We start from the raw sequence: 24578 nt of genomic DNA on the forward strand, positions 1-24578 counted from the left end.
TCGATCGGGCAAATGCATAGGTATGCTTGGGTCTATTGCGCTTGGGTGCCAGATGCCTAGTACGCCTTGTAAGAAAATGCTGGGTCGTGGATTCCTAATTATCATCTCGCTTTCCTAACGTAGATGGCAATCGCACCTTCTAATGCTATCTCAATAGCCACTCAATTGTTGATTAATTAAGATCAGGCTGTGGTTTTGAGACAATTGAACTTCCTCAACCCACACATCCCTCCATAAGGGAGATCGATCCACGACCGCCTTTAGTGGCGCCAGCAGCGTAACGATACTTCGCACGAAATGAACGCAGCAGCAAACATACGATATCCAAATGCGACGTATGAGCAGGATGTATGGCATGGATGGCCTTGCTGGATCTTCGACAGGTGGCAGGTAGCTCCAGGGTTGACGTTGCGCCTGGTGTCAACGCTGGTAAGTACACGACAATGGTCTTGCAAGTAAATCGGTTCTGATCCAACGCAGTTCATAGCATACGTGATCGGCCAGTTGCTCTACAACTTGTACTTCCACCCGCTTCGAAAGTATCCTGGTTCTTTCTGGGCAAGAGCATCCTTGGTGAGACCCCCGAAGCATCTCGTGTTTTAGTGCGCGATGAACTCAACCTCTTTAGCTATGGCGCTTCTACCATTCCATGGGCGGCCGCTTCCATCTCGTCATTGACAAATGCCACAAACGATATGGTGAGAACTATGGACGTTCAGAACAAAACCGCGAAGGTAAACCAGGCTGACGGCCATGTCTAGGTGACGTCTTCCGCGTAAGCCCCAACGAACTCTCATTTGCTAGCGCCGGTGCCTGGCGAGCCATCTACGGTCCTCGCTCCCAAGGAGGCGTCGCCAAAATCCCCAAGAACGAGCTATACGACATGTTCGGTGCGGGCTTCGAAGTCGCCTCCGTGGGTGTCGAGAGGGATCCACGTCTGGCGGCGCAGAAGCGAGAGCTATTCGCCGCAGCATTTTCAGCTAAAGGATTGGCGCAACAGGAGGCAGTAATCCGGAGGCAAGTCGATGAGTGGGTACAGAAGCTAGGGCAGCTAGGCGATACTGAGCAGGGCATTGACATGACCAAGTGGTTCATTTATCTGGGGTTCGATCTGGTTGGAGAGATGTCCTTCGGCGAGTCCTTTGGATGCGTCCGGAGAGGTAAGCTTGCTGGTATCCCAATGAGCAAAGTCCAGAAGCTGACTAAAAACCGTAGGAGCCTCGCATGACTGGCTCGACCTAATGCTTGGACACATGTTGGTCATTACGCTCATGGATAACCTGCGACGCATCCCTCTATGTCTCACGATTGCTCGATGTATTCCTTCCAAGTGGACAGTCGGTATCCGGGATAAAATGGTACGATATGCCAAGGATAAGACTGCCGCGTGAGTGCTTCTCCATTAGGTTATCATAGTTGTGGCTGACATATCGCTGCCCACGGCAGTCGACTCCGAAACACAACCGAGCAACGAGACTTCCTGAACGCAGTCGTTGAAAAGGTCCGAAAAGGCGAAATGTCCGAGGAGGAAATGGCGGCCACCTCGTCAAACTTGGCGTAAGAGCATACACTCTCCTTCAGACCTCGTAGGTGACGTACGATTGACTCTTGAGCAGAATGGCCGGAGGCGAGACCACCGGCACCGTCATGACCACAACCACCTACTACCTGCTCAAGAACCCGAGTGTGCACGAGACACTGAAAAAGGAGATCCGCACGGCCTATAAGAACTTTAGCGATATTGACTACGCATCAGCCACGCAGTTGCCTTACCTGATGGGGGTGCTCAAGGAGGTGATGCGCATCTTTCCTGTGGCTGCTCAGGGCGTCCCCCGCGAGTCACCTGGGGTGATGGTTGAGAGACACTACGTTCCCAAAGGGGTCAGTTAATGGTGGCCCGGAGTGATGCACGGTTCTATGGCTGAGTAGCAATCCAGACTGAGTTCTACGTCTCCCCGTGGACTACCAACCACGACGAGCGTTATTGGAACAAGCCATACGCTTTCAAGCCGGAGCGTTGGGTCGATCCGGAGTGCAAGGACACCAAGGAGGCTAGTCAGCCGTTCTTGCTGGGACCGCGTGCTTGCCTCGGGAGGCTGTGAGTTATTGCTCCCCTTTCTAGCGAGATCAAAGACCCGAATATTTATGTAGCTGACTTCTAGCAGCTTCGCCTATGCGCAGATGTCCGTCCAACTTGCGAAGATGGTCTATGTGTATGACATGGAGCTCGTGGACCAAGACCTTGACTGGGAACAATCCTGCCGGATGCACTTTCTATGGTGGAAGCCGGAGTTGTATGTCCGATTTCGGCGACGCGGGATGCAAACCTAAGCGAAAGTACCGCACTTATAAGAGCGGTTCTAGAGAAGACACCTGGCCATACTCTCGGTCTTGGATCATGTCCAGCAGGCTCTGATGGAAATTCCGGTCCATGACTACATCTCGCTCGGCCTGTGTCGTTGCCATCCAGCGGTCTGCCACATCTTGCCCTTTGTATGTAATCAGAAGGATTAATCCAAAATCATCCAGCTCGTTCCCATTCCCTTCTTGTAGAAACTGATCGAACTGCATTTTCGAAATCCAGTGAGGGTTATAGCTCAGTTTCGCTTGTTCCCATTCAACCGGGCCCGAAGCCTCCCACAGCTGACGCTGGGCGGTGAACGAGTTTGCAGTAACCTGATCCCCAAGAGTACAAAAGCCTTGCTTGACCAACGAGTAGATGCCGGCCAGGAAGACGCTCATTGTAACGGTCCGTCGCACGGACTCACTGAAAATCCACGACCGCCATGACGGTGAAGTCTCAGTCGTATATTCTCGCTCTTTGGTCGTCCGAGCCTTGAGCTGCTGGCTCCAAGCTTCCAATACAGGCTCAGCCTTCTCCGCAAGCGCACGTTGTCGGATATCACCATCGAACAATCGTATAAATTGGAATATGAGAAGGGCTTGGACCGCTGCCAACAGATCCAAAGGAGTCCAAGACGCCTGATCTGCGGCGTGTAGTAGCCCATTGGCTTTTGCTTCAATAACGGTGAACGCAACGAATTCGTTGAGGTCCGTCTTAGTCGAGTATATAGCGCACGCTGCATATGCGTCTTGGAGAACCTTTGGCATACTGGAGGCGTACAAGCTAGGATGGATGAAGGGCGCTTTGCCTTGCTTGACCCACTTTTCTGGCCACGTCTTGAAGCGGTGGAGCGCCGCTTCTGTCTCCGCTCGGGCGAGAGTTGATTTTGTCGGAACCGGCGTGCCCAGTAAGTAGTCTGGCTCTTCTCGTGGAAAGGATAGAATATCAGAGTCGGAGCGTCTAGAGAGAGTGCCTTGTGATGAGGCGTCGAGCTGAGGCTGGAGCGAGCCGGACCATGGCATCATATCCGGATCCCGCATGAGGTCGTCCAGCCATTGGAACTCCAACTCAGGAAACGTCGTGTTTGCCATACTGGATCTGCTGTTGGGATAGGCGCAGACGATATTCTTCTTTGCGCATCTCTTGCATCTGGGCAGTTCCATCCCGCACTTCCGCTTTGCCTTTGCGCACTCGCTGCACGACCTGCGCTTTGAGATTGGCTCTGCAGCCATCTTGAGTGAGATGGTTGGAGGGATATCGATGGCAGGTAGAATTTGTGGCGCGGGAGGGACCAGCCGTCCAAAGATGAAGATGAGATGACAAATCTGAGGAAGGAAGAGACTACACCGAATGCAGACTAGCGCGCGCTAACCGAGTTCGGCAGCACTTAGGCCTACCTCGCGGCGTGGGCTACGAGGGTGCGCGCAAACGGGTTCACGAGAGACGAACAGTAAGAAAAACGCTGTCTCCCCTGCTTCTTCTCCCGTTCGCCATCACCAGCCGTCGCATCGTCCCCTTTGTGTAGCGACACTAGAAGTGCGCCAGGGTTCATCGTTCACCGGGCCAATCACCATCATCGCGCTTCGGCCATCCGCGTAAGGCTAGCCTTTATCCGGAGCCGCCCCGGCGCCTGGGCAACAAACGCGAGCCAAAACAAGCCCGCGACGCTTCAAAACACGCTCTCTTCAGCTGTCGCCCCACTACAACAAAGCCATCCTTTCGTTTTTTCCAGGTCAACTCCGCGCGAACTGGGCTCCCTCGCCCTCTTACCCTTCTTTCTGTCCTGCGGGACTTGCCAATTGACCGCGCGTCGCCATGGACGACTCTCTCATGGATTCGGTCTTCGACGAGGGCGAGAGCTCTGACTTCGCGCCCGTTAAACCCGTCAAAGCTGCCAAACCGAAGGCTGCAGCTCCCAAGAAGCCCGCAGCCGCCGGCAAGCCCCGAGGCCGCCCGCCAAAGGACCCGTCGCAGCCGCCGAAACCGAAGGCAAAGGCGGCGCCGAAGAAGAAGAAACGCAAAGACGACTCGGAGGACGAGAACTCGGACGTCGATATGGATAACGACCCGCTCGGCGATGACGAGTCGCTGCTCGCAGACACGCCTCCGAAGCAGAAGAAGGCGCCCGGCCCCAAGAAGACCAGCGGCAAGCCCCTGGCAGACATCGCGAACGAGAGCTTCAGCATGGACGGCATGGAGGAAGCTCCGGCGTCAAAGGGGACGAAGGCCGCTGGCGGCGCAAGCAGCAAATACCAGATGGTACGTCCCCAAACAGCAGCTAAAGATGCGCACATGGCTAACAATCAGGCAGCTGACCCATTTGGAACACATCATGAAGCGCCCCGATACTTACATTGGCTCCGTCGAGCGCATGAGCGACAAGATGTGGGTCTACAACTCGACCACCGAGTCCATGGAGTACCGCGAGGTGTCCTATGTCCCGGGACTCTACAAGATCTTCGACGAAATCCTCGTGAACGCCGCAGACAACAAGGCAAACGACAAGAACATGAGCGAGATTCGGGTGACATTGGACCGCGATACCGGCGAGATCTCGGTGAGAAACGACGGCAAGGGTATTCCAATCGAGATACACAAAGAACATGGCATCTATGTCCCGGAGATGATCTTCGGCCACTTGCTCACTTCCTCCAATTATAATGACGAGCAGCAGAAGATCACCGGTGGTCGCAACGGTTACGGTGCGAAGCTCTGCAACGTCTTCAGTACCGAGTTCACACTCGAAACGGTCGACTCGAAACACAAGAAGAAGTATAAGCAGACATGGACCGACAACATGAGCAAGATGGGCAAGGCCAAGATCACCGACATCAAGACGGACGACTACACCAAAGTCACCTACAAGGCCGATTTTAAGAAGTTCGGCATGACAGGCATCGACGACGATTTCGAGGCGCTCGTCAAGCGTCGGACCTACGACATGGCGGGTACGCTGAGGGGCGTCAAGGTCTACCTCAACGGTGACCGCGTCAAGGTCAACAGCTTCGCCAAGTACATGGAGATGTACACCAAAGCCATCCGCAGCGAGCAGGGCAAGAGCGAGGACGACAAGGACGTCATCATCACCGACCGGCACGAACGATGGGATATCGGATTTGCTGTCTCTGACGGCGCTTTCAACCAGGTGTCGTTCGTGAACTCGATCGCCACCACGTCTGGCGGTACGCACGTCAACTATATCGCCGACCAGATTGTTGAAAAGCTCCTAGCCATCGTGAACAAGAAAAACAAGGGCGGCGTCAAGCTCAAGCCTGCGCAGATCAAGAACCACATCTTCCTCTTCGTCAACTGCCAAATCGTCAACCCCGCGTTCACCTCGCAGACCAAGGAGCAGTTGACGACCAAGGCCAGCCAGTTCGGCAGCAAACCCGTCTTGAGCGACAAGTTCCTCAAGCAGATCGAGAAGACCGAGGTCATCCAGAACATTATGCATTTCGCTCAGCAGAAGGCAGACCAGCTGCTGAAGAAGACGGATGGCAACAAGCGGAGCCGCATGAGCAACTCCAAGCTCACTGACGCAAACAAGGCTGGTACCAAGGATGGCCACTTGTGCACTCTCATCCTGACTGAGGGTGACTCAGCCGCCCTGCTCGCTTTGGCCGGACGCGCTGTAGTGAACCCGGATTACTTCGGCGTCTTCCCACTCCGAGGTAAGCTGCTGAATGTGCGAGATGCCTCTATCGACCAGATTTCCAAGAATCAGGAAATTCAGAATATCAAGAAGTTCATTGGCCTGCAGCACAAAAAGGAGTATACCGACACCAAGGGTCTCCGCTACGGTCACATCATGATCATGACCGACCAGGATCACGATGGCAGCCATATCAAGGGTCTGCTCATCAACTTCCTTCAGTGCCAGTTCCCGAGCTTGCTGAAGATCCCCAACTTCCTCATGGAGTTCATCACGCCCATCGTCAAGGTCTGGAAAGGCGATATTAAGCAGCCAAAGAAGCTGATCAGCTTCTTCTCCATGCCCGAATGGGAGGAATGGAAAGAGCAGCACAAGAATGAGAAGGGTTGGGATCACAAGTACTACAAGGGATTGGGTACCAGCAGCCCATCTGATGCCCAAATCTACTTCAAGGATCTCGACACCCATATGAAGGCGTTCCACACTATGCGTGCACAAGAGGAACAGCTGATCGAACTTGCCTTCTCGAAGAAGAAGGCCGATGCCCGCAAAGAGTGGCTGCGGGAATTCATTCCCGGAAACCATCTCGATCTCACCACGAAGGAGATTACCTACGACGACTTCGTCAACAAGGAATTGATTCTTTTCAGCATCGCCGATAACCTTCGATCGATTCCTTCAGTCGTCGACGGCTTCAAACCTGGTCAACGCAAAGTCATGTACACTTGCTTCCGTCGAAACCTCAAGAAGGACGTCAAGGTCGTGGATCTCGCCGGTTCCGTGTCCGGAACTACAGACTACGCCTATGGTGAAGCCTCGATGCAAGGCACCATTGTCGGTCTTGCCCAGAATTTCGTGGGCTCCAACAATATCAACTGCTTGGAACCTAGTGGAAACTTTGGATCCCGTCTTCAGGGTGGTGCAGATGCGGCCAGCGCTAGGTATATCTATACCCGGCTGTCGCCGTTCGCGCGAAGGATTTTTCATCCTCAGGACGACGCCCTCCTCAAGTACGGCGAGTCCGACACCAAAAAGATCGAGCCTGAAATGTACGTCCCTATCCTACCAATGGTATTGGTCAACGGCGCAGACGGTATCGGTACGGGTTGGAGCTCTTCAATTCCGAACTACAACCCGCTTGATATTGTCGAGAACATTAGAATCCGCATGGCCGAAGGCGCGTGTAAGGAAGATATGAAGTCGATGACGCCTTGGTTCCGTGGGTTCACCGGTACAACTGAAGACATGGGCAACGACCGGTTCAAGTTCACGGGTACCGTACGGCAGGTCAGCGACAATGAAGTGGAGATCACGGAATTGCCCGTGCGCTATTGGTCTCAGGACTTCAAGGACAAGCTCGAAGATATCATCAAGGCTGAGAAGACTCCTTCCTTCATCAAAGATTACACCGACTACAACACACCGGACAAGGTCCACTTCATCATTAAGTTGGAGGACAAGCACATGGCTAATGCACTTGCGAAAGGCCTCGAAGAGGCTTTCAAGCTCTACAAGACCATGGCTACTTCCAACCTGGTTGCTTTCGATCATCAGGGCCGCATCCACAAGTACGCCTCAGTGCTTGACATCATGGAGGAGTTCTACCACATCCGCCTGAGGTACTATGAGAAGCGCAAGGTAAGTTATATGCAATCATATGCAAAGTTCCCTCTAACATTATACAGGCACACCAGCTAGACGAGATGCAGAAGGAGCTCGAGAAGATGACCAACCAGTCCCGTTTCATTCAGATGATCATCGACGGAAAACTTGTTGTAGCAAAGAAGAAAAAGGCTGTACTCGTCGAAGAATTGAAGAAGCTTGGTTTCAAGCCCTTCCCGAAGGTCTCGGACGCCAAGAAAGCTGGTGAGCTAGAGGAAGCTTTCGAAGATGACAACGAAGAGAGCGAGGGTGCGGTTGGCGCAAATGACTTCGACTACCTCCTGGGTGTAAGTGAATCGCCATATTACGATTCAGGAATCGAGCTAATTGCATATAGATGGCTATCTGGTCGTTGACTACAGAGCGTGTCGAGAAGCTCCTGAGGCAGATCGGCGACAAGGAGATGGAGATTGACGCCCTTCTCAAGCTCTCGCCAAAGGATATCTGGAAGATGGACCTTGATGCCTTTGTCGAGGAGTGGAACACCCAGCTCGATGAAGAAGCGAAGCGCGCCAAGAAGATTGCCAATACCGGTCGTCGTGCATCCCACAAGCTAGGCATCGCTCCTTCCAAAGGCAAGAAGAAGAAGAGGAAGATGGACGACAACGACTCTGACGATTCTGGCTCTGACTTTGGTCCTGTTAAGAAGAAGGCCAAGCCCAAGACCGGCGGTCTGCTCAGCTACCTCCACAAGGAGGATGAGCCTAAGAAGCCGAGCGCGACCGCTGCCCTCAAGGGCGGAGCTGCATTGGGTTCGACGGCAACAAAGCAGGCGGGTATGCTTGGCTATCTGAAGAAGGCGGCGCCAAAGGAGATACCGCTTGACAGCGATAGTGCAATGGACGTTGATGAGCCTGCTCCCGTGTCAGCACCTGCAGCTGCAACGAAGAAAAGCCGTCCTGCTGCCAAGAACGTCAAGAAGCCAGCAGCAAAACCAGACCCTGTCGACTCGGAGTCTGATTCAGACGTCTTTGCTGCCGTTGCTAAAGAAGCGGAGAAGAAGCCCGCAGAGACTATCACCACTTCCCGCACTGCTCGAGGCGCAGCCAAGAAGGCTACGAACTATGTGGTTGACAATGACAGCGAGAGTGATAGCATGGGCGACGATCTTCTCGATGTTAGCACCATGGTGAAGACGATCGGAGGTAGCAGCAACGACCGTCCTCTGTTCTCGACTGCTCGCCCTGGTAGCGGAAGCGGTGCCCGCCCGAATAGCGCCACTGGGGCGACTTCGAAGGCTCGCGCTGGTGCTCAGAAGAGCAGCCCCATCGACCTGGATGACGACGTGACCAACTACGAAGGCCTCATGCCTCAGGGTTCTCCCCATAAACCCGCTCCTCGCAACGTCAACGACACGATCATGGGCTCCGACGATGACGATGACTTCGGCTTCGGCATCAAGAAGTCCAAGCCCGCTGCGAAGCCCGTCGCAAAGGCTGCTCCTAAAGCCAAGCCGGCACCGAAATCGAAGGCTGCACCCGCCGCTGTCGTGGCAAAGAAGACGACACAGCTCAGCCCAGCGGCAAAGGCTTACGCCGCCCGCCTCGGCAAGGCCAAGGATCTCGCCGCACCGAAGGCCGCTCCGAAGGCCGCAGCCAAGCCAAAGCAGCCTATCACCATCGAGTCGGACGACGAGATGGAGGATGCGGACCAGCTGGCCAACGAACTCCTCTCGGATGACGACGAGCCGACGCCCAAGCCCGCTGCTGCGCGACCGGGTCGGAGGGCTGCGGCTAGGCCGGCTAAGTATGTGGTTAGCGATGACGAGGAGAGCGATGAGGCGTCTGAGCCGAGCTTTGAGGAGGATGAGAGCGAGTAAACTCTCCCGTCGGCTTGCTCTGGTGATGTTTATGACATGGTGAATATGGGGAGATACCCAAGGGCACGGTGCCGGGGCGTTTAAGGATCATGTGGTGGTGATGAGCATCACTGCGAGTCCCCTTCTCACAGACACCTCTGGCTGTTTCATTCACGGAGTCACCTATTGGGCCACGGGACACTGGGTACGGAATGGAGTTTTGGACATCGTTCTCCGTAATATTAGGTAGTCTCACGATTGAGCGGCGCCAAATTGAAGTGGCGCTTTGTTTCCTCTGCCTTCTCCCTCAGATGCTTGGATATGTGGATGTGCTACGTACGCGTCCCCGCGTCCTTTGGGTGGGATAAACTATCCCCGCAAGGAACTGACAGCAAGGGTGATGAGAGCAGTGCGGTCTTCATTCTGTCTGCTACGTATACAGCCATTGGCTACATATGCTACGGCCAAACAGAGGCGGATAGTTCGAACGCATAGTGGGAGACGAGTGTCTCCTGGAAACAGTGGAAGCCAAACGGATGGATAGAGTTGCACTGAAAGCCCGCAAGTCCGCTAGCCATACCATATCCACGGCCCGCCTGTGATGTAGACTTTGAGAGTCTCCCGTGCGATCGACGCGCAATACGTCCTGTCCTGAACACACCAAGTGAGCTAGCTAGCAGCTCCCCACAGTGCACTGGAGTGCGGAGATGGCGTGCGCGGGAAGGAAAGCCGGAGCACGAAGAGGCGAAGCGCATACATAGCATAGCTCCCGCTGTCAAAATCGCGCTCCTGGCCGGCTGGGAGAGATGGGGACACGGTATTGGAAGAGCGAAGCGAAACGAGACGGCAGGTTGGACGGACGGACGGGCAGGTGCTCCTGGTTACGGTGGTGTATCATTGACATGTGCTGCGCTAGATTAGTCCAGTGTGGACGGTGGAGCGAAGAAGACTGAGACGGGGGAGGAGGGGAAAGGAAAGGAAGGGTACGTACCGTTCGCGCTTAGCCGCTAGCTGAGCGCCGACTGCAGGCTAGGTGAAAGCATGACGTCGTGAACGAACGATGAGCGAGAGGGTATCTACATCGTTCGGTACGAGCGGAGCCAGTGGGGAGGCGGGGAGGCGGAGGCTGTGGAGCGCGGATCCGCCGCGCTTTGCTCCGCCTCTTGTACGACGATGTGCGTTGGCTGGGAGTCGGTGCCTCTATAGAATTATTCGATGGAGGAGACGAAAAAAAGTTGAAGATTCTTTTTGGAAGAGGCGTCACAGACGCATGTAAATATAGCCCCCTCAAAAGAAGTGAGGCTGGCCTGTCCTCCTTTGGGCATTGCCTCTCAGCAGAACTGGTGTTCGCGGTCTTGCACGACGCAAATCAGCCTACCTCGCACCAAGCGGCTGCTAGAACCTGTCAGCCAAGTCCATGGCCCCCTTCCTCTCTCTCGTTCCCTCCAATGACACCCGCATCTGACCCACAGGGCCAGCGTGGTGCGGACCACAACAGGAAATCAGTATCGATATGCTACCGTCCGGAACCGATCGGTGTGGAGCGAGCGAATTGCGGAGATGACTGCGTGTCTGAGTGGTGCACGACAGATTCGGCCGCAAGTCCAGAATGCGCGTACAGCAGACGTGGTATTGGGACGTTTAGCGCGGAGGGGAGAGCGACACGACTGGAGGGTAGGCTTAGGGGAAGATACTAGCAATGGCAAGGTGGTTTAGTTCGAAGGACGGCATGTGGAATAGCCTTGAGAATAGGGCGACATACCTCGCGCGGAATAGGGCACAACGAAATGCTCCGAAATCGCCATTCCCAAAGTGCCTTCGTCGTACACCGTGCTCAAGCGAGGCGACTGCCCACCTAACTCTCGATATACACCCCTCCGTTCTGGGACACTGCGTAGCAACCAGAGTAGACGAAAGCGGATGCCTTCGAGGTGATGCCAGGAGGCATCCTCCGGAAGCAGCAAACCAGGAATGATCCTTCAACCGCTTGCCTCGTCTACCGAGCTACAGTAACATAGTCTCGAGGGCAACGCCCTTGTTCAACGCAGCCAAAAGCGCCACAAAAGCTTAAACGCTCCACAACAGCTGTCAGGCAGGGCGCTCTGTAGAAGTCGCGATACACCGTCCTCGAAACCACTGCAGGCTTCAGCCTTCGTGCCCATCGCTTGCAGACGTTGTGTCTCCCCCAAACGTCATCCGTGTCGCCTGTTCGCAGCAGTCCCTTCCTGCGAATGGACACTGTGCCTTTGAAAGGAAGGGAAATTCGGTGCCTGCGGGTGTCCGACCTCAGAGCATTGATAAGGTCAAAGCTCGTGATTTACATGTTGCGTGTGAGAGGATTGTTCGACGACAGCGACATGATAGTGGGACATAGGGAGCATTCCGAGTGGCACAATAGCCCAAGGCGCTAACATGTCTCGTCGGTATTGCCTTTGAACGCCGTTAGAGCGTAACCACTACTTAGCGCCGTTGCAGTTGTAGATTTTGACAAGCTGGTCGCACCCTCTGCAGGATTCCACCCTCCCCTCTGCTTGTTGGGCATCGGCTGTCAGGCCGAACATGTCGTGCTCAGCCGTCAAGGAGCACTGGGCATGCGCATACATGGTGGATGGCGACTGCGGGGCGAGGAGAGCTCCCGTTCTGTGCGTCTGTCGATGGCGATTTCCGGACAGTAGAGGAACACGAGAGAGATGCCTGTGTGGCGTGGAAGCCTAGAGGACGGCCCAATGTGGGATCGCCAATCAAATATGGAGGTTTGCTCCTGGAAACCAGTATTCGTGGCATAGTTGGCGTTGCGGGAGAGATTTCAATAGGCTGCCCATCCGTTTGTGGCCTGAGTGCGATACCAGATGGTGGGTTTTAGTCTCTTGGGAATGGGCGATGAACTTTGCTAATATGGTCCGATCATTTGTACGGAAGGTTCGTTTAGCGGCAATGGTAGCGGCGGTGGATAGCGGCGATGTATGGCGAACTGCGTCGCGCTCTCTCGCCTTGCGCAAGATAGCTGTGGCCCCACGCTCTCGTGCGACCTACACGCCAAACGTTATTGAACCACTAGTTGCACCAGTATGCTTTGTACTTGCCTCTCTACTGAGTCCTCCGACTTGGAGTAGTGGTTCTGGCAGCCTTTCTCTCTGAGTCAGGGTGGTGCATGGCTGGCGCACTGCAGACAACACTGCAGCGGAAGAGAGCCATAGGCGAGTTTCTGATGATGCGTGCTCCATTTGCAGAACCACGGTTCATCGTCCCATTCAGATCTTGACAGCTGCGTCGTACGAGAGCAGACGCTGAGTGAACGCAAGCCGTGCAGCCTTTCTTTGTGCCGTTGCCAAAACCGCACGAAGTCCCTGCTGCGCGAAGTTACTTCTTGTGAGTCTGAAACCCGGTCAATTACAGACTCCACGGTGTCCTTACCTGATCATCAGCGGCTTGGCTCCATTTTCACCCCCTGATCCACCATCCCGTATGCGTTGATTTCAAAACAAGATCGCACGCTGCATTATCGATGGATCTCCTTTGCCGTGATAATCGCCTCCGAGTGGACAGTCACAAGTTGCGGTGGGCTTGTATCACGCTTCCCAGGTTCAATTTACCTGAAGGGTCTGTCATCCCAGCGTGACGGCTCTGTGTAGCCGGTGCGGAAACGGAAAGGAACCCCAGCAGCATGCTCGATAGCAGACGCACACCGCATGTCGCCCTTCTCCACCTTTAGCATTGCTCAAATGACCTTGAGTCTCAAAGGTGCATGCAGTATTGGCTTCGACCAGTGGAGATCCATGCGTGGGCGAGCCCAGATACAAGCCTCTGACCGGACGATGGCGGCAGAAGTATGTGTTGTCGAATCCGCCACCGCCGGTCGAGCGCAGTGACAGCGGGATCGTGATTATGACCACTGGAAACCCACATCAGGGCGCCGCCGCAGCCCGATTTTGAGACCTTTTCAGCCCACTGGCTTCAGCTTCGTCCCTCACCCACCATCCTGCGCCCAGGTTTGAGATAGCAGCGTTCCAGAAGAGTTTGGAAGGGCAGCTCTGAACATTCCTCAATCAGAGCTGTACGGGTCGCGGCAGTGTGTGCTGCACGCACCTTTGACAAGGAGCTGCAGTGTGGCCTGCGGAGTCTTGAGGCGGTCAAAACTGAGACAGTAAACACCGCTCTTTCCCTTTCACGTCCAGACGCCTGAAAAGCGGTCAATGCTGCATGTTCGCAAGCCTGAAACGCATTTTCTTTGTCCGATGGGCGTCCTGTGAGACACGGTCCAAGAAAATGCTCACGCGTATGCCAACAACTGAAGAGGCTTGGACTAGGAAGCGCCTTGTCTTGCTCAGAGGGAGTGCAGCTAGCCTTCAGTGCGAAGGGTGATGCCTTGCAAGATTTTTGGCCGTTGCGGATGGTGAGGCTGGTCCGTCTTGGTGAACCGGGATAGCAAGCAGCCAGGGGATGAGAGCCTCGAGTATTCTGGCCAGCAAATGGTACCTCACCGACAAAAGCACAACCAACCAATTTCTCTTCCAGGCTTGCAATTGCGCGAGCGGCCGAAGTGCGCATGCCACAAGGGGAAATGCGACCACGTTTGCCTGTGCGGGTCGGCCAAGATAGGTACGTGCGCTTGTGCGAGCGGATTGCTGCATGTAAACAACGTACCGATTCGTTCCCTCACACGCCATACCGACAGGAAGCATGACAGGCTTGACTGTCCCCGCGAAGGCTACTGGCTAGCGAGGGTGCTGGCTAAGAGGTATGGTGGCAATCGCATAGGTTGCGTGAGACCAGGTGAATATCTGGGCGAGTTTTTTTCGATCTGTAGTAGGAACAGACTCCCCAATGCCACGAGGGCCTTTCTCCTTTCAAAGAGCAGTCGCGATTGCAGGACATTATACGCCTTGCCACTTTGGAACGGATTTAGGTTTCGTTCCGGGTTAGTATACTGAATGGCTGGCAGGTGGCGTCATTGCTGCGCGCTTGCACCGCCCCGGCAAGCTCGTATTTGTTTTGATGGAGGCCGATTGAAATGTTTAGGACAAAGAGAGGTCATAGAGCTCCCGGTCAAGATGCAGGGTTCTGCGCGGGAGGAGTGTTTGACGCAGTGCAACAAGGTCTCCCTCGATCCTTTCCCCCCACTATTGCACGCTCATTAACCCTGTGGGCCTTCTGCCGGTAACCGGCGTTTGGTCCAATGAGTGGGCCTCCCGTCTCGCAACCTGTCAAGCCATTTAGTGTGTGTTCTGAAACCCAGCATATGGCCTTCTTGCACACCGGAAGACCATCTGCAGGAAGCTTTGACAAGCTTTGGGGACGCCTGTCGGGTAGGTGTAGCAGCTAGCGGCCCGTGGAAAAGAAGAGGACACACCTGATAAAGGGAATCGGGACGGCGCAATGTCCCATCGCTAGCCTTCGATCCGCTTCGGTCCTATCTTCTTGAACTGGACTCCTCCGACCTTCGCGTGGTTGTTGACACGCTTCTATCGAACTTCATCCTGCGGGGTGGTTCTACCGTCCGAAACCGGTAATTCCAACAGCTCATTCGATCTTATTTTCTCTTGACGTGTGCTGGCTTGTCACTACCCCACAGTCAAAAGTCACTGGTCGAGCTGTCCTCCCACGATAGCCGAACTGAAAATCCGTTGGACACGAAGCGAGAAGGCAGCTATCGCCACGGGGCTCTCCCGTTTGCCGGGCGATCACCTCCAGACTAGGGCCGGCCGGAGTGGAACGCTCGTTCTTCTCGCTGCAAGATTCCTCAGGTCCATCAGACATCCGTTCGTTGAATCTGCCGTCCGAACACAGTACGTACGTACCATGTGCAAGCTATTCATCCAGTGCTGGAGTCTAACGGAAGTCCAGGTTGTATCTCCAGGTGGTGGGGCTCTTGTTCAGCGATATCGCTGGCTCGTATAAGGTGGTCATTCCGTCCTCGTGGACAGTCCGCAAACGCTGCGCAGGTCAGCCTCTTTTTCTGCTGCCTACTGCCACCAAACTTGATTCTCCCCAAACCGGTCTCTCGTTCCACAGCAGCTTAGTCCTGCTACCCGTCCTGGTCTTTGCTTCAAGTCCATCCTTGCCAGGTACGCTGAGGCAAGGATCGAAGCACACAGCTCGAACCTCGGACAAGAAACCCCAACGATCCAATTCGCTTGCGGAGCACCATGAAGATACAATCTTTGCTCAATCCTTTCTGCGGCGACCACCATGGTTACCGCAGTTCGGAGTCGCCCACTCCTGCATCAATGCCTCGTTCCGCAGCCCCATTTATCTCCGTCCCGAAGCGACAAAGGATCCCGAAAGACGCTCCCATCTTCTCAGAAGGAAACAAGATAGTGGGTTTTGTCAACTACCCACCATACGAGGCCGGCGACGATATGGATCTCGCGGCTCAGCATCGCAGGTTCCAGATATACCCTATGGGCGAGATCTTGAGGAAGGGTGTACGTCACATCCCCTACAACAGTGACAAGAAAGACTTCCTGGAAAAGACCGGGAGAGACGCTTTTGAGAGTAGGTGCAGTTCCATTGGCAGTAACATGCCGCTGACGAAGCCATAGTGTTCCAGTACACGTACAAGATACCGGGAGAAGACAAGGAGTACGTCGTGGTGTGGGACTATAACGTCGGGCTCGTCCGCATGACGCCGTTCTTCAAATCCTTGAAGTACTCAAAAGTCAGCAAGTCGGTCCCCTGGTTAGAACATATACTGACGGTGGTAGACAATACCAGCCAAGGCTCTGCGGGAGAATCTGGGGCTGAAAGACATCAGCTACAGTATAACAGGAGGCGCTCTCGTGTGCCAAGGTCAGTACCTGTCCGTATGATGGGGTCCGAGCGCACTTACTGACAATCGCAGGATACTGGATGCCTTATCAAGCGGCCAAGGCCATAGCGGCGACCTTTTGCTACAACATCCGATGGGCTCTCACGCCCGTCTTCGGTAACGACTTTCCGACGATGTGCGTCCATCCGACGGATCCCAACTATGCTAAGTTTCTCATCGATCCGGATATCGTGCGGGAATGCACCGAGGAAACAAACCGGTTCCGGAGAGAGGGTCCCTCCTACAAGACTGCAGCTCCGCAGCCATCGGCCGAGCCATACAGTCCAAAGCTGCAATTTGGATGCCCGCCTTGGGGGGTCAAGGTCGATAAAGCTCAGCATCAAAGAACCTCGGAGGAGGAAAGCGGATACGCGAGTGATACTCGGACAGATCGAAGCGGAGACGATGGGCCTCTCTTCTCACCACAAGTGTCTCCTCGAAGTCAGACGTGGAGGTCGGTCAACCGCTCTCAGTCTCCCGCATCGCCAACCACCACATTACACTCTCCGACTTTCGGTTCTCCACCAAGATCTCTGCCACCTCTTCATCAGCTGTTTCCGACTTCGGTGCCGGATGGATATTACGGTGAGCCGTTTCGGACAAAGCGAACTCACTCGAAGGTCGCTTTCTGCGATGAGCACGACGATGAAGCAAGCCGTCTTCCGACAGAAGTCGCTACTGCAGACTCAGATTCAGAGCAGAGGCAAGAAGATGGCGGGGATGGTCTTCACACGAGGCGAGAGCTCGATGCTGCTAAGATAATCCTGCAGCTCAGTGCGGCCGATAAGGCGCTCCCACCTACGAAGCGAACCCGCAGAAGCTCCAGGTACTGAACGAGACATGCTCCAAACATGAAGAACTAAAGCAGGAGGCGCGTTCCCTTTCCGTCACGCTCTGAGCATCACTGCGCGACGTTTCTGGCGTTTCAACGTACTCAGCATGTCGGCAAACTCGATACACATCATTGCACGAGGCTAGGCTGTCTCTTTTCTTTTCCATATCGGCTGCAGGCGCTGGGGTTCGCCGCAGCGGTGTTTGGGAGTGGTTTATTGGATCTTGCGTTTCGTTTTGACGTTTGTGATTCCCCAAAATCATGACCAAGCCTACCTGCCAAAGGACTGAGGGTTATCGAACAGCATCAGCATCAGCATCAGCATCAGCATACACAACGACATAGATAGAATTTCTTTGGGAACGGAGTGGGTCATTGGGATAAATAATTATACTTTGCTCGTCAGAACGTACCCGGTCATAGTGTGACTTGTTCACTTGCTCTGAGCTTTCATTTTCGCGATCCTCTTTTTCGTTCCCTCCACGGTCGTTTCCTCGTTCCATATGTACGTCACGCTGTCTTGCTTGATGACTTCGGCGGCCCACTTTGAGAAGTTGGGTAGGGTATTGAAGCCCGCGATGACAGATTGCGGGAGGATGCCGTGCTTGGCGTAGGCGTAGGTGCGGAGGATGAACGGTGCGGTGATGGCCTGGCTCGTCATTAGCACTGTCCATGAGACAGATGTACAGCGTATATACCTCGGCCAAGGTGACCTTGCTGCTCCCTCCAAAGAAGGGAGACGCATCCTTGAGCAACGGCTCGATCTCCTTGCTCACAATGCCCACAAACTCCTTAGCAAGAGCTTCCTTCTCCTCGTCCGTATCCTTCTTCGTAATCTGAAGCCAGTAGCTGTTGCACTTCGTATTCCAAGTATCGATGAAAAAATTGATGCGTGCGCGCTTCAGGGCGGCGTCCACGCCGCCGGTGGCAGGAAGCAGAGGCGACGGGTATACATCAGCGAGGAATTGAGAGACGATGGCGGACTCGGTAATGATCTCGCCGTTGAACTTGATGGAGGGGACGAGGCCACGCTGCGAATGATCATGTCAGTGGGGGAGGCGGGTTGTTGAGGGGCTTTGGGATAGACGGAAGGAACGAGACGCAGCAAGAGGCAAGAACTACGCAGGAGCGCAGCATGACCCTCAATCGAACTGCTTTGCATCTTCAAATGGATATTTTCTCAGGGCTGTCTCTCGCACCGCTGATGAAATACACAATTCCACCATGAACAGAAGAACCACATACCGGATTGACCTCCAAATACCAAGGATCCCTCGGCCTCTCCAGATCGATAATGACCTCCTCATACGGCAGTCCCAGCTCCTTCAGCACAATATGCGCACGATGCGCATACGGGCAGCGGTGATTTGTGTAGAGCGTGATCTTCGGAGCGTCGCCATTCGTAGCCGCCATGTTGAAGCTCGAGGTTGCGTGCAGCACGCGAGTTAGGGGAGCTCGGGTATGGCGTCAGGAATGACTAGCGCTGGATAGATGCTCGAGGATGGTGGGGTGTGTATGAATGAATGATAGCTCGAGATTACCTGTGGTTATCGACGTGTTTTGAACGTGGACTATGTACGAAGATGTTAGGCGCGAAGCCGAAGGGTGCTTAGAAATCAGCGATTGCGTCAACCGTCTCGGAATCTCACAATCAAGGGGGGTTTTCTCCCAAACGCGGAGACGCACGTCTTCCCCGCACTACGCTAGGTAGGCTTATTACTGTGGCCGGACAAAGATTCGCGGCACTTGAAAACGAGCATAGACACAATTGTTGGTATGCGATGAATGTGACCCACGCCTCTAGTACCTATCTTGCGATACTACGAACCGGATGTGGGTATCTACCAAACGCCAGAAATGCTCGATCCGCTTTTCGTCCAGGTCCGCAACTTCGGATCCTTCCCCATGCCATAGTCCTCCAGTGCGATGCACTACTCATGTAGGGCCCTTGCCGTGACCACAGTGCTTTCTATCACGGAAACCAAAAGACCAGCGCTGCTCTCGTTTGCCTCCACCCTACGAACCGGTGGAGACGCAGCTCACCAGTCATCCTGCTGCTTCTTCGACCTCCGCTTCTCGTTCCGCTTCCTTCGCTTCTCCTCCCGTTCCCGCTCCTCCTCTTCCTTGTGCTTCTCTAACCTCTTATCTAGATCCGTCTCATCCACCCTGGATTCCTCCTTCCTCTTCCTGCTGAGATATCGTAGCCGTTCCCTCACATCGTCCAGTGTGGCCTTCACCACTTCGGCGGACTGCCCACTCCTCGCCAAGTGTCCCGGAGAATTAATGTGTTCGATGTACTCGTGGTTATTGAAGAAGGAGAGGTCGCATATCTAAGGTAATCAGCGTCAGCATCGCCTCTCATATAGATATTCGAACCTTTACGTACCGAACAAACGAAGCCAACTCCGCTCTTACGACCCACCCCGCCACCTGTTACAATCTGTGTTGTTCCTATTCGTGACTGGACGTCTAGCCTGGCTTCTCGCGCTGTCGTCATGCGCACATCCTCAGGCGTAGAAGCCCGGCGGTGGTACTTCTTGCCAGCCATCTTGGCTTCATATCTGGCCTTCGATTCTTCCTTCTCCTTCGCTTCTCGTTCTTTCGCGCGGCGGGCATATTCTTCGCGGTCGTATGTCTTGCGGAAATCTGTGTCGCCGCCGCCTCCGCCGTACGCGCCCTTGCGGTCCGCCATGCTGTGTAATTTGAAGGAAGTGCAGTCGAAGAGGCGATTCGGAACACGAAACGGACGCGTCTGTCTCTTTTTGAATAATAGGTATACGGTGGATGCGGTGGGCTGGAAGTGTGGTCGGCGAACCCGCAAGAGTCGAATGTCGAAAGTTTGGAGCTTGGGCCAGGCGGGAGGTAGCCTGTTTCGGACTAGCTCGTAATGACGAGCAAGGTGAATGCTTTCAAGGTCTTGTGTGTTGAGTTAAACTTCATTGTCGGTATCTCGGGAAAGATGCAGAGGAGAATAATTGTTTCATTCCATTAGGACTTTTCTATCTTGCGGTAGATATTGGATTGAATATTCATTCCCTTCCACTCCAAAAACTGGACTTCAGCTGGAAAGAGCATATCTGACCACCGAAGGAACCGAAAACTCCTCGCTATGCTTGATACCTCATAAGCAGCATGCCCGCCAAAACCCCAGAAGCTCTGACCTGGCTGGTCTGAGGGGAGAAGGGTAAAACGCCATGATAATGCTGAGTCGTCCGATGTTTTGCCGTCTTCCGCTACGCTCGTGAAATGAATGATAGCGCTTGTCGATGGTGCGAGCAGGAGAGCCGTCTAGCAGAAAGGAAAGCTGCTGGGTAAAGGGAGAGTCCATCAAAAAGGATACATCCCCGGCGGACGAGGATACCCACCACCAATAGGCGGGGTTGGCACTGGCGGCGGCCCTCTCATCACTCGCCCTACAACGGCATGCATTGGCTCTTCCCTATGCCGTCCCCGTTCTGGTGGTGCAGCGGATGCCTCTCGCCTCTTCTTCTTCTTCTCCTTCCCCAGCCTCGAATGGTCCATGTATCCCCTATCCGCGTACCCCGCAGCAGCGAATGGCGGCTCTATTACTCTGGGCGACCTTTCGCTCGGCAGCCGCAGCTCCACTAGGCTGTAAAAGTAGTCCAGGACTTCCGGGTAGCGCAACACGGATGCGCGCCAGTCGGCGTCGATTCCCCGCTTCAGCTCGGCGTGCGCTTCTGCGATCTGCCGCTGAAGCTGGTCGATGTACGCCGGGTGTATGGGCGGATGGCCCGAGTATTGCATGTAGATGCTGTAATTAGGGAGGGATGCGAGGTAGGCGGAATGCGCTTGCTTGCGCGTCGATGTTAGGCGTTCGAAGGCGTTGAGGATGTGCTGCCGCGCATGCGAAATCACCCAGTCGCTGCCCACTTATCAGTTCCAACAGAGCCGAGATGAAGATTGAGGGGGGCGCACCGTATCTCCGCCAGCTTCTCCTCCATCGCCCGCTGCTCGGCCTGCTTGACCGCAATCTGCAAGCGCTCCGACTCGCAGGGACATTCTGGATAGGCGGGCGCATTACAAATGGCACAGTTCGGGGCCGCGTCCATCTCAGCACGATGTCAACGAAGTTGCTCTGGCATTATTACCGAACATGCAGTGTGCGCAAAACAGTGCGATAGAAGCCCGCTGGTGGAGAGACGGGGCACAGCGGTTGAAGGAGTGGAGTGAGGTTTCGTCTGAACCCAAGCGGTTTCACGGCAAACGTTGAGGCGAATCGCAGGCCTTAAGCTGGAGGACGGCAGAGGCGAAGGCGGTGACGGGATACATGATACATGATGCTGTGGAGGGACGAGGCGAACAGGAATTGGCTAGCTGTGCGGCTTATGGAATGCCATTCTGTATTGGACAGCTGTGCGATGCGTGGATGCGTTGGCAGACCGCTAGCCTGCCGGACAGACGTTCGCGCGGGGACGCCAAGGCGGGTATCTCATCTCGAGGGGACGACGATGATCGATTAATCCCAGACAGAGAGCATTGCAGAGCCTCTTTCAGCACGGTCATTACGATATCCTGCTTGGGGGGTTAGTATGGTGTCTTATCGGAGGACGACGTTGGCGAACTCACCCCGCCCCCCGGCCTTTCGCACCAGAACGCACCACATCCCGACGCATGCATGACCGGTTGAGCGCCAATCAGGTTCGAAGCACCCGGTGGCGAGGTAAGACGTTGAGAACGAGCTTCTAGAGAAGAGAAAGAGCACGGCAAGTCGGCCGCACAAGAAGCACTGCCGTTCTTATAGCGAGCGCTGCTTCAGGCATCAACGTTTCGCGAAGGATTTGGCCCAAGTAGGGCCTAAGGCAGCCACACTTCTTCTTTCCTCCTGTATTACCTATAGCCCTCCCGTTCGGTTTGACCTCGTCCTCGGCTCTGTCACTATAGAACCCACCGTCCCCATCCTACTACGCCTACCAGAAGAGCTTCGCCACTAGGTGCTTTCCTATTGCGACTCCTCTGCTGTCTTGCATCTCTGCCTAACATCCAAGGCGGTATACGATGTTTGCGTAAGCACCACCTGAGCAGGCCCCTCTCTATCTGCTGAAGGCCTCCGGGACTGGCTTTACTCCGCTAACGTTCCACAATAGATCCATTCCCTGTTCCACACCCTTGACCTTAGCTTCCACAACAGCGAGGAATGGGGAACACATAGGACGTATTGCAACAGCAAAGTTCCATCCGACCACATAAAGCTTTGCCTGGAGGACCGAGAAGCGTCTGTTACCTGGAGGCAGCGAAAGCTGTTGGAACTGCTCAATGACCATCTCGACCTGGGACGCCGGGGCCGCGTTCTCCGCTGGACGCTGGCGAACACCGATGACCGCTACTCCGATCGGGATGACATTCGGAACTCTCGTGACGGCTTCAATCATGGAACATGTAGGCTCTCTCCTTTCAGATAGTAGTCATACTGACGATAGAAGATGATCTCTGGGGAGCGTTTACATGCTTTACTAGGATTACTACGATTGATCTCGCCTTCATGACGTGCGTTACCACCCCAATGCTGCTCGAACGTTGAGACGCTAATAGAGCCTCCGGGCAGTGCACGCGGCGAATTTGATCCTCCACCTCCATCGCTCTTCAGCACTGCAACCTCCGTCAGTCTAAGTGGCATTGCATCGATTACGGTGATCTCCACGATCCTTAACTCTATCGACCCGTCGAAGCTCCGTCACCTCCGCTTCAACAACCTCCAAACATTCCAAGACCCACCTCAGAATTTAGGCATCTTAAGCGACAGCGAAATTGCATCTCACCGACGCCATCGCCACGGAGTAGCTCAAGGCTTCCTCGCCGACTTGACGGGACGCTGCACAGTTCTCAGAAGCTTCCATCTGCTAACTACAGCCGAGCTCGTCGAGGGCTCGACTATTTGGTTTATGCGACGCTCGAGATCCTGGCTAGATGATGTAGCGGACGATAACCGTTGGTACGCAGAAATCGGCGCCTTCATCGATTCCGTTAAACCTACCCTGCGCGAGCTGCTTTTCGAGCACGGGCCAGACATTGATTACGCGCCCTACAGACAGTGCCATCCCGTCTTTGCTGGGCCGAGTCACGATGCGCGTCTGCCGATGGATATATATTTCGACAGTCATATCCTACCGGTGCTGGTATCCAGGCCGTGGCCGAGCTTGCGAAGGATGACTGTGAAGGGGATGGGGCACTGGAAGCCGATTGATCCCTGGAAGGAGGACGCGACGCCGGATGAGATAAGATGGCTTCATAAGAAAACCAGAGAGTTCCGGGACAAGGTTGTGATGCTATGGGATGCGGTTGGAGAGGGTTGTGAGGTGGTTGTTGAGGATGAGGCTAGTCGGCCGTTCTACAGGTTTCAGTCGGATAGGACCGTGAGCGGCAGGGCGCATAATGATGATTGACATGCCATACGTGCTATTGGAGTATTACCATCATTGGCCCCAGGGAAGAACGGCTCGTCCATACAAGTACCCTCCATCAGCTACAGAGCATCACACAATCTGCATATCTACAATCTAGCGAAAGTTTCGCACTTTACAAATATCCTGAAGCCTCTCAAGGCCCTTGCCGCCGGCCTATCCGCGGATGCACTTTAACGCTTCAAAGCTGGGAAGCCGCCCCTACGCGCCTGCCTTGCTGGTCAATTCTGTCTCGCTAAACTCCTCCAGGCTTTCTCCCCACACTCATAACTTCTGACCGTACTCCGGCATGACATCAAATTTCATCCCTTCTATTCTTCCATACTCCCATCAGCCTGGCATGATTCGAACACTATAGCGCGTAAGCGGCTACCATCGGACCGACACCCACCGATCCCATCCGTAAACCTCGCATTCAATACCTTACCCTCCGATAAACGGCGCCCGCGACGTCATCTCACTCCTCATCTATGCAAGTCGCTGCTGACGGCTAGACCTGCCGGATGCGCCTGGCACGCGTCCTCGCAAACTGCTGCCCCAACCACCCCACAAAGGCGGCGTTTAGCGGTCGACCAGCTTCTAGAAGAATACCGGCCAATGAAGGAATTATCCGGCGATGACTGTGCAGTTGGTGCAAATGCCAAGTGTGGGTTTGTCAGCCGATGAACAGCTGTGGAGGGGTAGCCGGCTTTTGGGAGGGATAGGCGAGGGGTATTAGAAGGGTAAGAAACAGCACATGTCGAGATATATTTCGAAATCCTCTTCCAAGTCCAGGGGATAGAAAAGAGCGCGCACCTCGGGCAATGATCCAAGTCGTCGAATTTCAGTTTATGGAACTGCGACGACTGACAGCACATCCACAGTAACGTCTTTCTCAAAGCATTTCCCACCCCGGGACACGAACAGCCGTCAATCGCGCTGCTCGACGGATAGTGTACCGCGGTAAGAATCACCTTACTCAGCGGTTAAGCTTAAGATCCTTTGACAGCCGCGTGTTCCCTCGGAAAAGCCTAGCATAGAAGCTCGGGCCACCGCGCCCTTCAACTTGATCAGTTGTCCCAAA

General features: G+C 54.5%; 9 protein-coding genes across 9 annotated transcripts; 4 read left to right on the top strand and 5 right to left on the bottom strand.

Annotated features, from left to right (window-relative positions):
• Positions 1 to 297: 297 nt before the first annotated feature.
• BU26DRAFT_531382 (cytochrome P450 monooxygenase) lies at positions 298 to 2331 on the top strand (the record flags this gene model as incomplete). Its single annotated transcript, XM_033831023.1, has 9 exons — positions 298 to 429; positions 481 to 573; positions 629 to 698; positions 762 to 1160; positions 1216 to 1387; positions 1447 to 1557; positions 1617 to 1881; positions 1938 to 2098; positions 2166 to 2331. The coding sequence occupies 9 exons, from the start codon at positions 298 to 300 to the stop codon at positions 2329 to 2331; spliced, it is 1569 nt and encodes a 522-aa protein (XP_033682867.1).
• Positions 2332 to 2346: 15 nt separating this feature from the next.
• Positions 2347 to 3896, bottom strand: BU26DRAFT_505651 (uncharacterized protein; the record flags this gene model as incomplete). The annotated part of the gene is made up of 2 exons (XM_033826860.1): positions 2347 to 3685; positions 3742 to 3896. The coding sequence occupies 2 exons, from the start codon at positions 3894 to 3896 to the stop codon at positions 2347 to 2349; spliced, it is 1494 nt and encodes a 497-aa protein (XP_033682868.1).
• Positions 3897 to 4037: 141 nt separating this feature from the next.
• BU26DRAFT_551319 (type II DNA topoisomerase) lies at positions 4038 to 9732 on the top strand. Its single transcript, XM_033832098.1, has 4 exons — positions 4038 to 4603; positions 4656 to 7634; positions 7682 to 7945; positions 7996 to 9732. Exons 1-4 carry the CDS (start codon positions 4160 to 4162, stop codon positions 9475 to 9477), a joined length of 5169 nt encoding a protein of 1722 aa, XP_033682869.1. The 5' UTR covers positions 4038 to 4159; the 3' UTR covers positions 9478 to 9732.
• Positions 9733 to 13367: 3635 nt separating this feature from the next.
• Positions 13368 to 14195, bottom strand: BU26DRAFT_322130 (uncharacterized protein). The gene has a single exon (XM_033822077.1). It carries the CDS (start codon positions 14002 to 14004, stop codon positions 13411 to 13413), a length of 594 nt encoding a protein of 197 aa, XP_033682870.1. The 5' UTR covers positions 14005 to 14195; the 3' UTR covers positions 13368 to 13410.
• A 1121-nt stretch (positions 14196 to 15316) lies between these two features.
• Positions 15317 to 17411, top strand: BU26DRAFT_595596 (uncharacterized protein). Its single transcript, XM_033834944.1, has 4 exons — positions 15317 to 15951; positions 15999 to 16114; positions 16161 to 16245; positions 16298 to 17411. Exons 1-4 carry the CDS (start codon positions 15603 to 15605, stop codon positions 17095 to 17097), a joined length of 1350 nt encoding a protein of 449 aa, XP_033682871.1. The 5' UTR covers positions 15317 to 15602; the 3' UTR covers positions 17098 to 17411.
• A 118-nt stretch (positions 17412 to 17529) lies between these two features.
• BU26DRAFT_540786 (thioredoxin-like protein) lies at positions 17530 to 18621 on the bottom strand (the record flags this gene model as incomplete). Its single annotated transcript, XM_033831567.1, has 3 exons — positions 18342 to 18621; positions 17795 to 18127; positions 17530 to 17745 (listed from the first exon to the last, which is right to left on the bottom strand). The coding sequence occupies exons 1-3, from the start codon at positions 18507 to 18509 to the stop codon at positions 17530 to 17532; spliced, it is 717 nt and encodes a 238-aa protein (XP_033682872.1). The 5' UTR covers positions 18510 to 18621.
• Positions 18622 to 18859: 238 nt separating this feature from the next.
• On the bottom strand, positions 18860 to 19902 carry BU26DRAFT_605441 (uncharacterized protein). The gene is made up of 2 exons (XM_033835590.1): positions 19483 to 19902; positions 18860 to 19426 (listed from the first exon to the last, which is right to left on the bottom strand). Exons 1-2 carry the CDS (start codon positions 19786 to 19788, stop codon positions 19136 to 19138), a joined length of 597 nt encoding a protein of 198 aa, XP_033682873.1. The 5' UTR covers positions 19789 to 19902; the 3' UTR covers positions 18860 to 19135.
• A 521-nt stretch (positions 19903 to 20423) lies between these two features.
• BU26DRAFT_428856 (uncharacterized protein) lies at positions 20424 to 21169 on the bottom strand (the record flags this gene model as incomplete). The annotated part of the gene is made up of 2 exons (XM_033823805.1): positions 20424 to 20979; positions 21033 to 21169. Coding segments are annotated over 2 exons (693 nt in total), but the record flags the coding sequence as incomplete, so codon positions are not given.
• A 225-nt stretch (positions 21170 to 21394) lies between these two features.
• On the top strand, positions 21395 to 23634 carry BU26DRAFT_605443 (uncharacterized protein; the record flags this gene model as incomplete). Its single annotated transcript, XM_033835591.1, has 4 exons — positions 21395 to 21457; positions 22202 to 22493; positions 22538 to 22601; positions 22660 to 23634. The coding sequence occupies 4 exons, from the start codon at positions 21395 to 21397 to the stop codon at positions 23495 to 23497; spliced, it is 1257 nt and encodes a 418-aa protein (XP_033682875.1). The 3' UTR covers positions 23498 to 23634.
• Positions 23635 to 24578: the final 944 nt, after the last annotated feature.

The sequence above is a fragment of the Trematosphaeria pertusa genome, assembly GCF_010094035.1.
Source record: "Trematosphaeria pertusa strain CBS 122368 unplaced genomic scaffold BU26scaffold_8, whole genome shotgun sequence".
Taxonomy (NCBI): domain Eukaryota; kingdom Fungi; phylum Ascomycota; class Dothideomycetes; order Pleosporales; family Trematosphaeriaceae; genus Trematosphaeria; species Trematosphaeria pertusa.

Excerpts from the sequence above, each read along its gene's own strand:
- BU26DRAFT_551319 (XM_033832098.1), top strand. The coding sequence starts at position 4,160 with ATGGACGACTCTCTCATGGATTCGGTCTTCGACGAGGGCGAGAGCTCT. Across the intron at positions 4,604-4,655 it reads CAAGCAGCAAATACCAGATG|CTGACCCATTTGGAACACAT; the intron begins GTACGTCCCCAA and ends ACAATCAGGCAG. Across the intron at positions 7,635-7,681 it reads GGTACTATGAGAAGCGCAAG|GCACACCAGCTAGACGAGAT; the intron begins GTAAGTTATATG and ends AACATTATACAG.
- BU26DRAFT_322130 (XM_033822077.1), bottom strand. The coding sequence starts at position 14,004 with ATGCGCACTTCGGCCGCTCGCGCAATTGCAAGCCTGGAAGAGAAATTG.
- BU26DRAFT_595596 (XM_033834944.1), top strand. The coding sequence starts at position 15,603 with ATGAAGATACAATCTTTGCTCAATCCTTTCTGCGGCGACCACCATGGT. Across the intron at positions 15,952-15,998 it reads CGGGAGAGACGCTTTTGAGA|TGTTCCAGTACACGTACAAG; the intron begins GTAGGTGCAGTT and ends ACGAAGCCATAG. Across the intron at positions 16,246-16,297 it reads AGGCGCTCTCGTGTGCCAAG|GATACTGGATGCCTTATCAA; the intron begins GTCAGTACCTGT and ends TGACAATCGCAG.
- BU26DRAFT_605441 (XM_033835590.1), bottom strand. The coding sequence starts at position 19,788 with ATGGCGGACCGCAAGGGCGCGTACGGCGGAGGCGGCGGCGACACAGAT. Across the intron at positions 19,427-19,482 it reads GAGTTGGCTTCGTTTGTTCG|ATATGCGACCTCTCCTTCTT; the intron begins GTACGTAAAGGT and ends TGATTACCTTAG.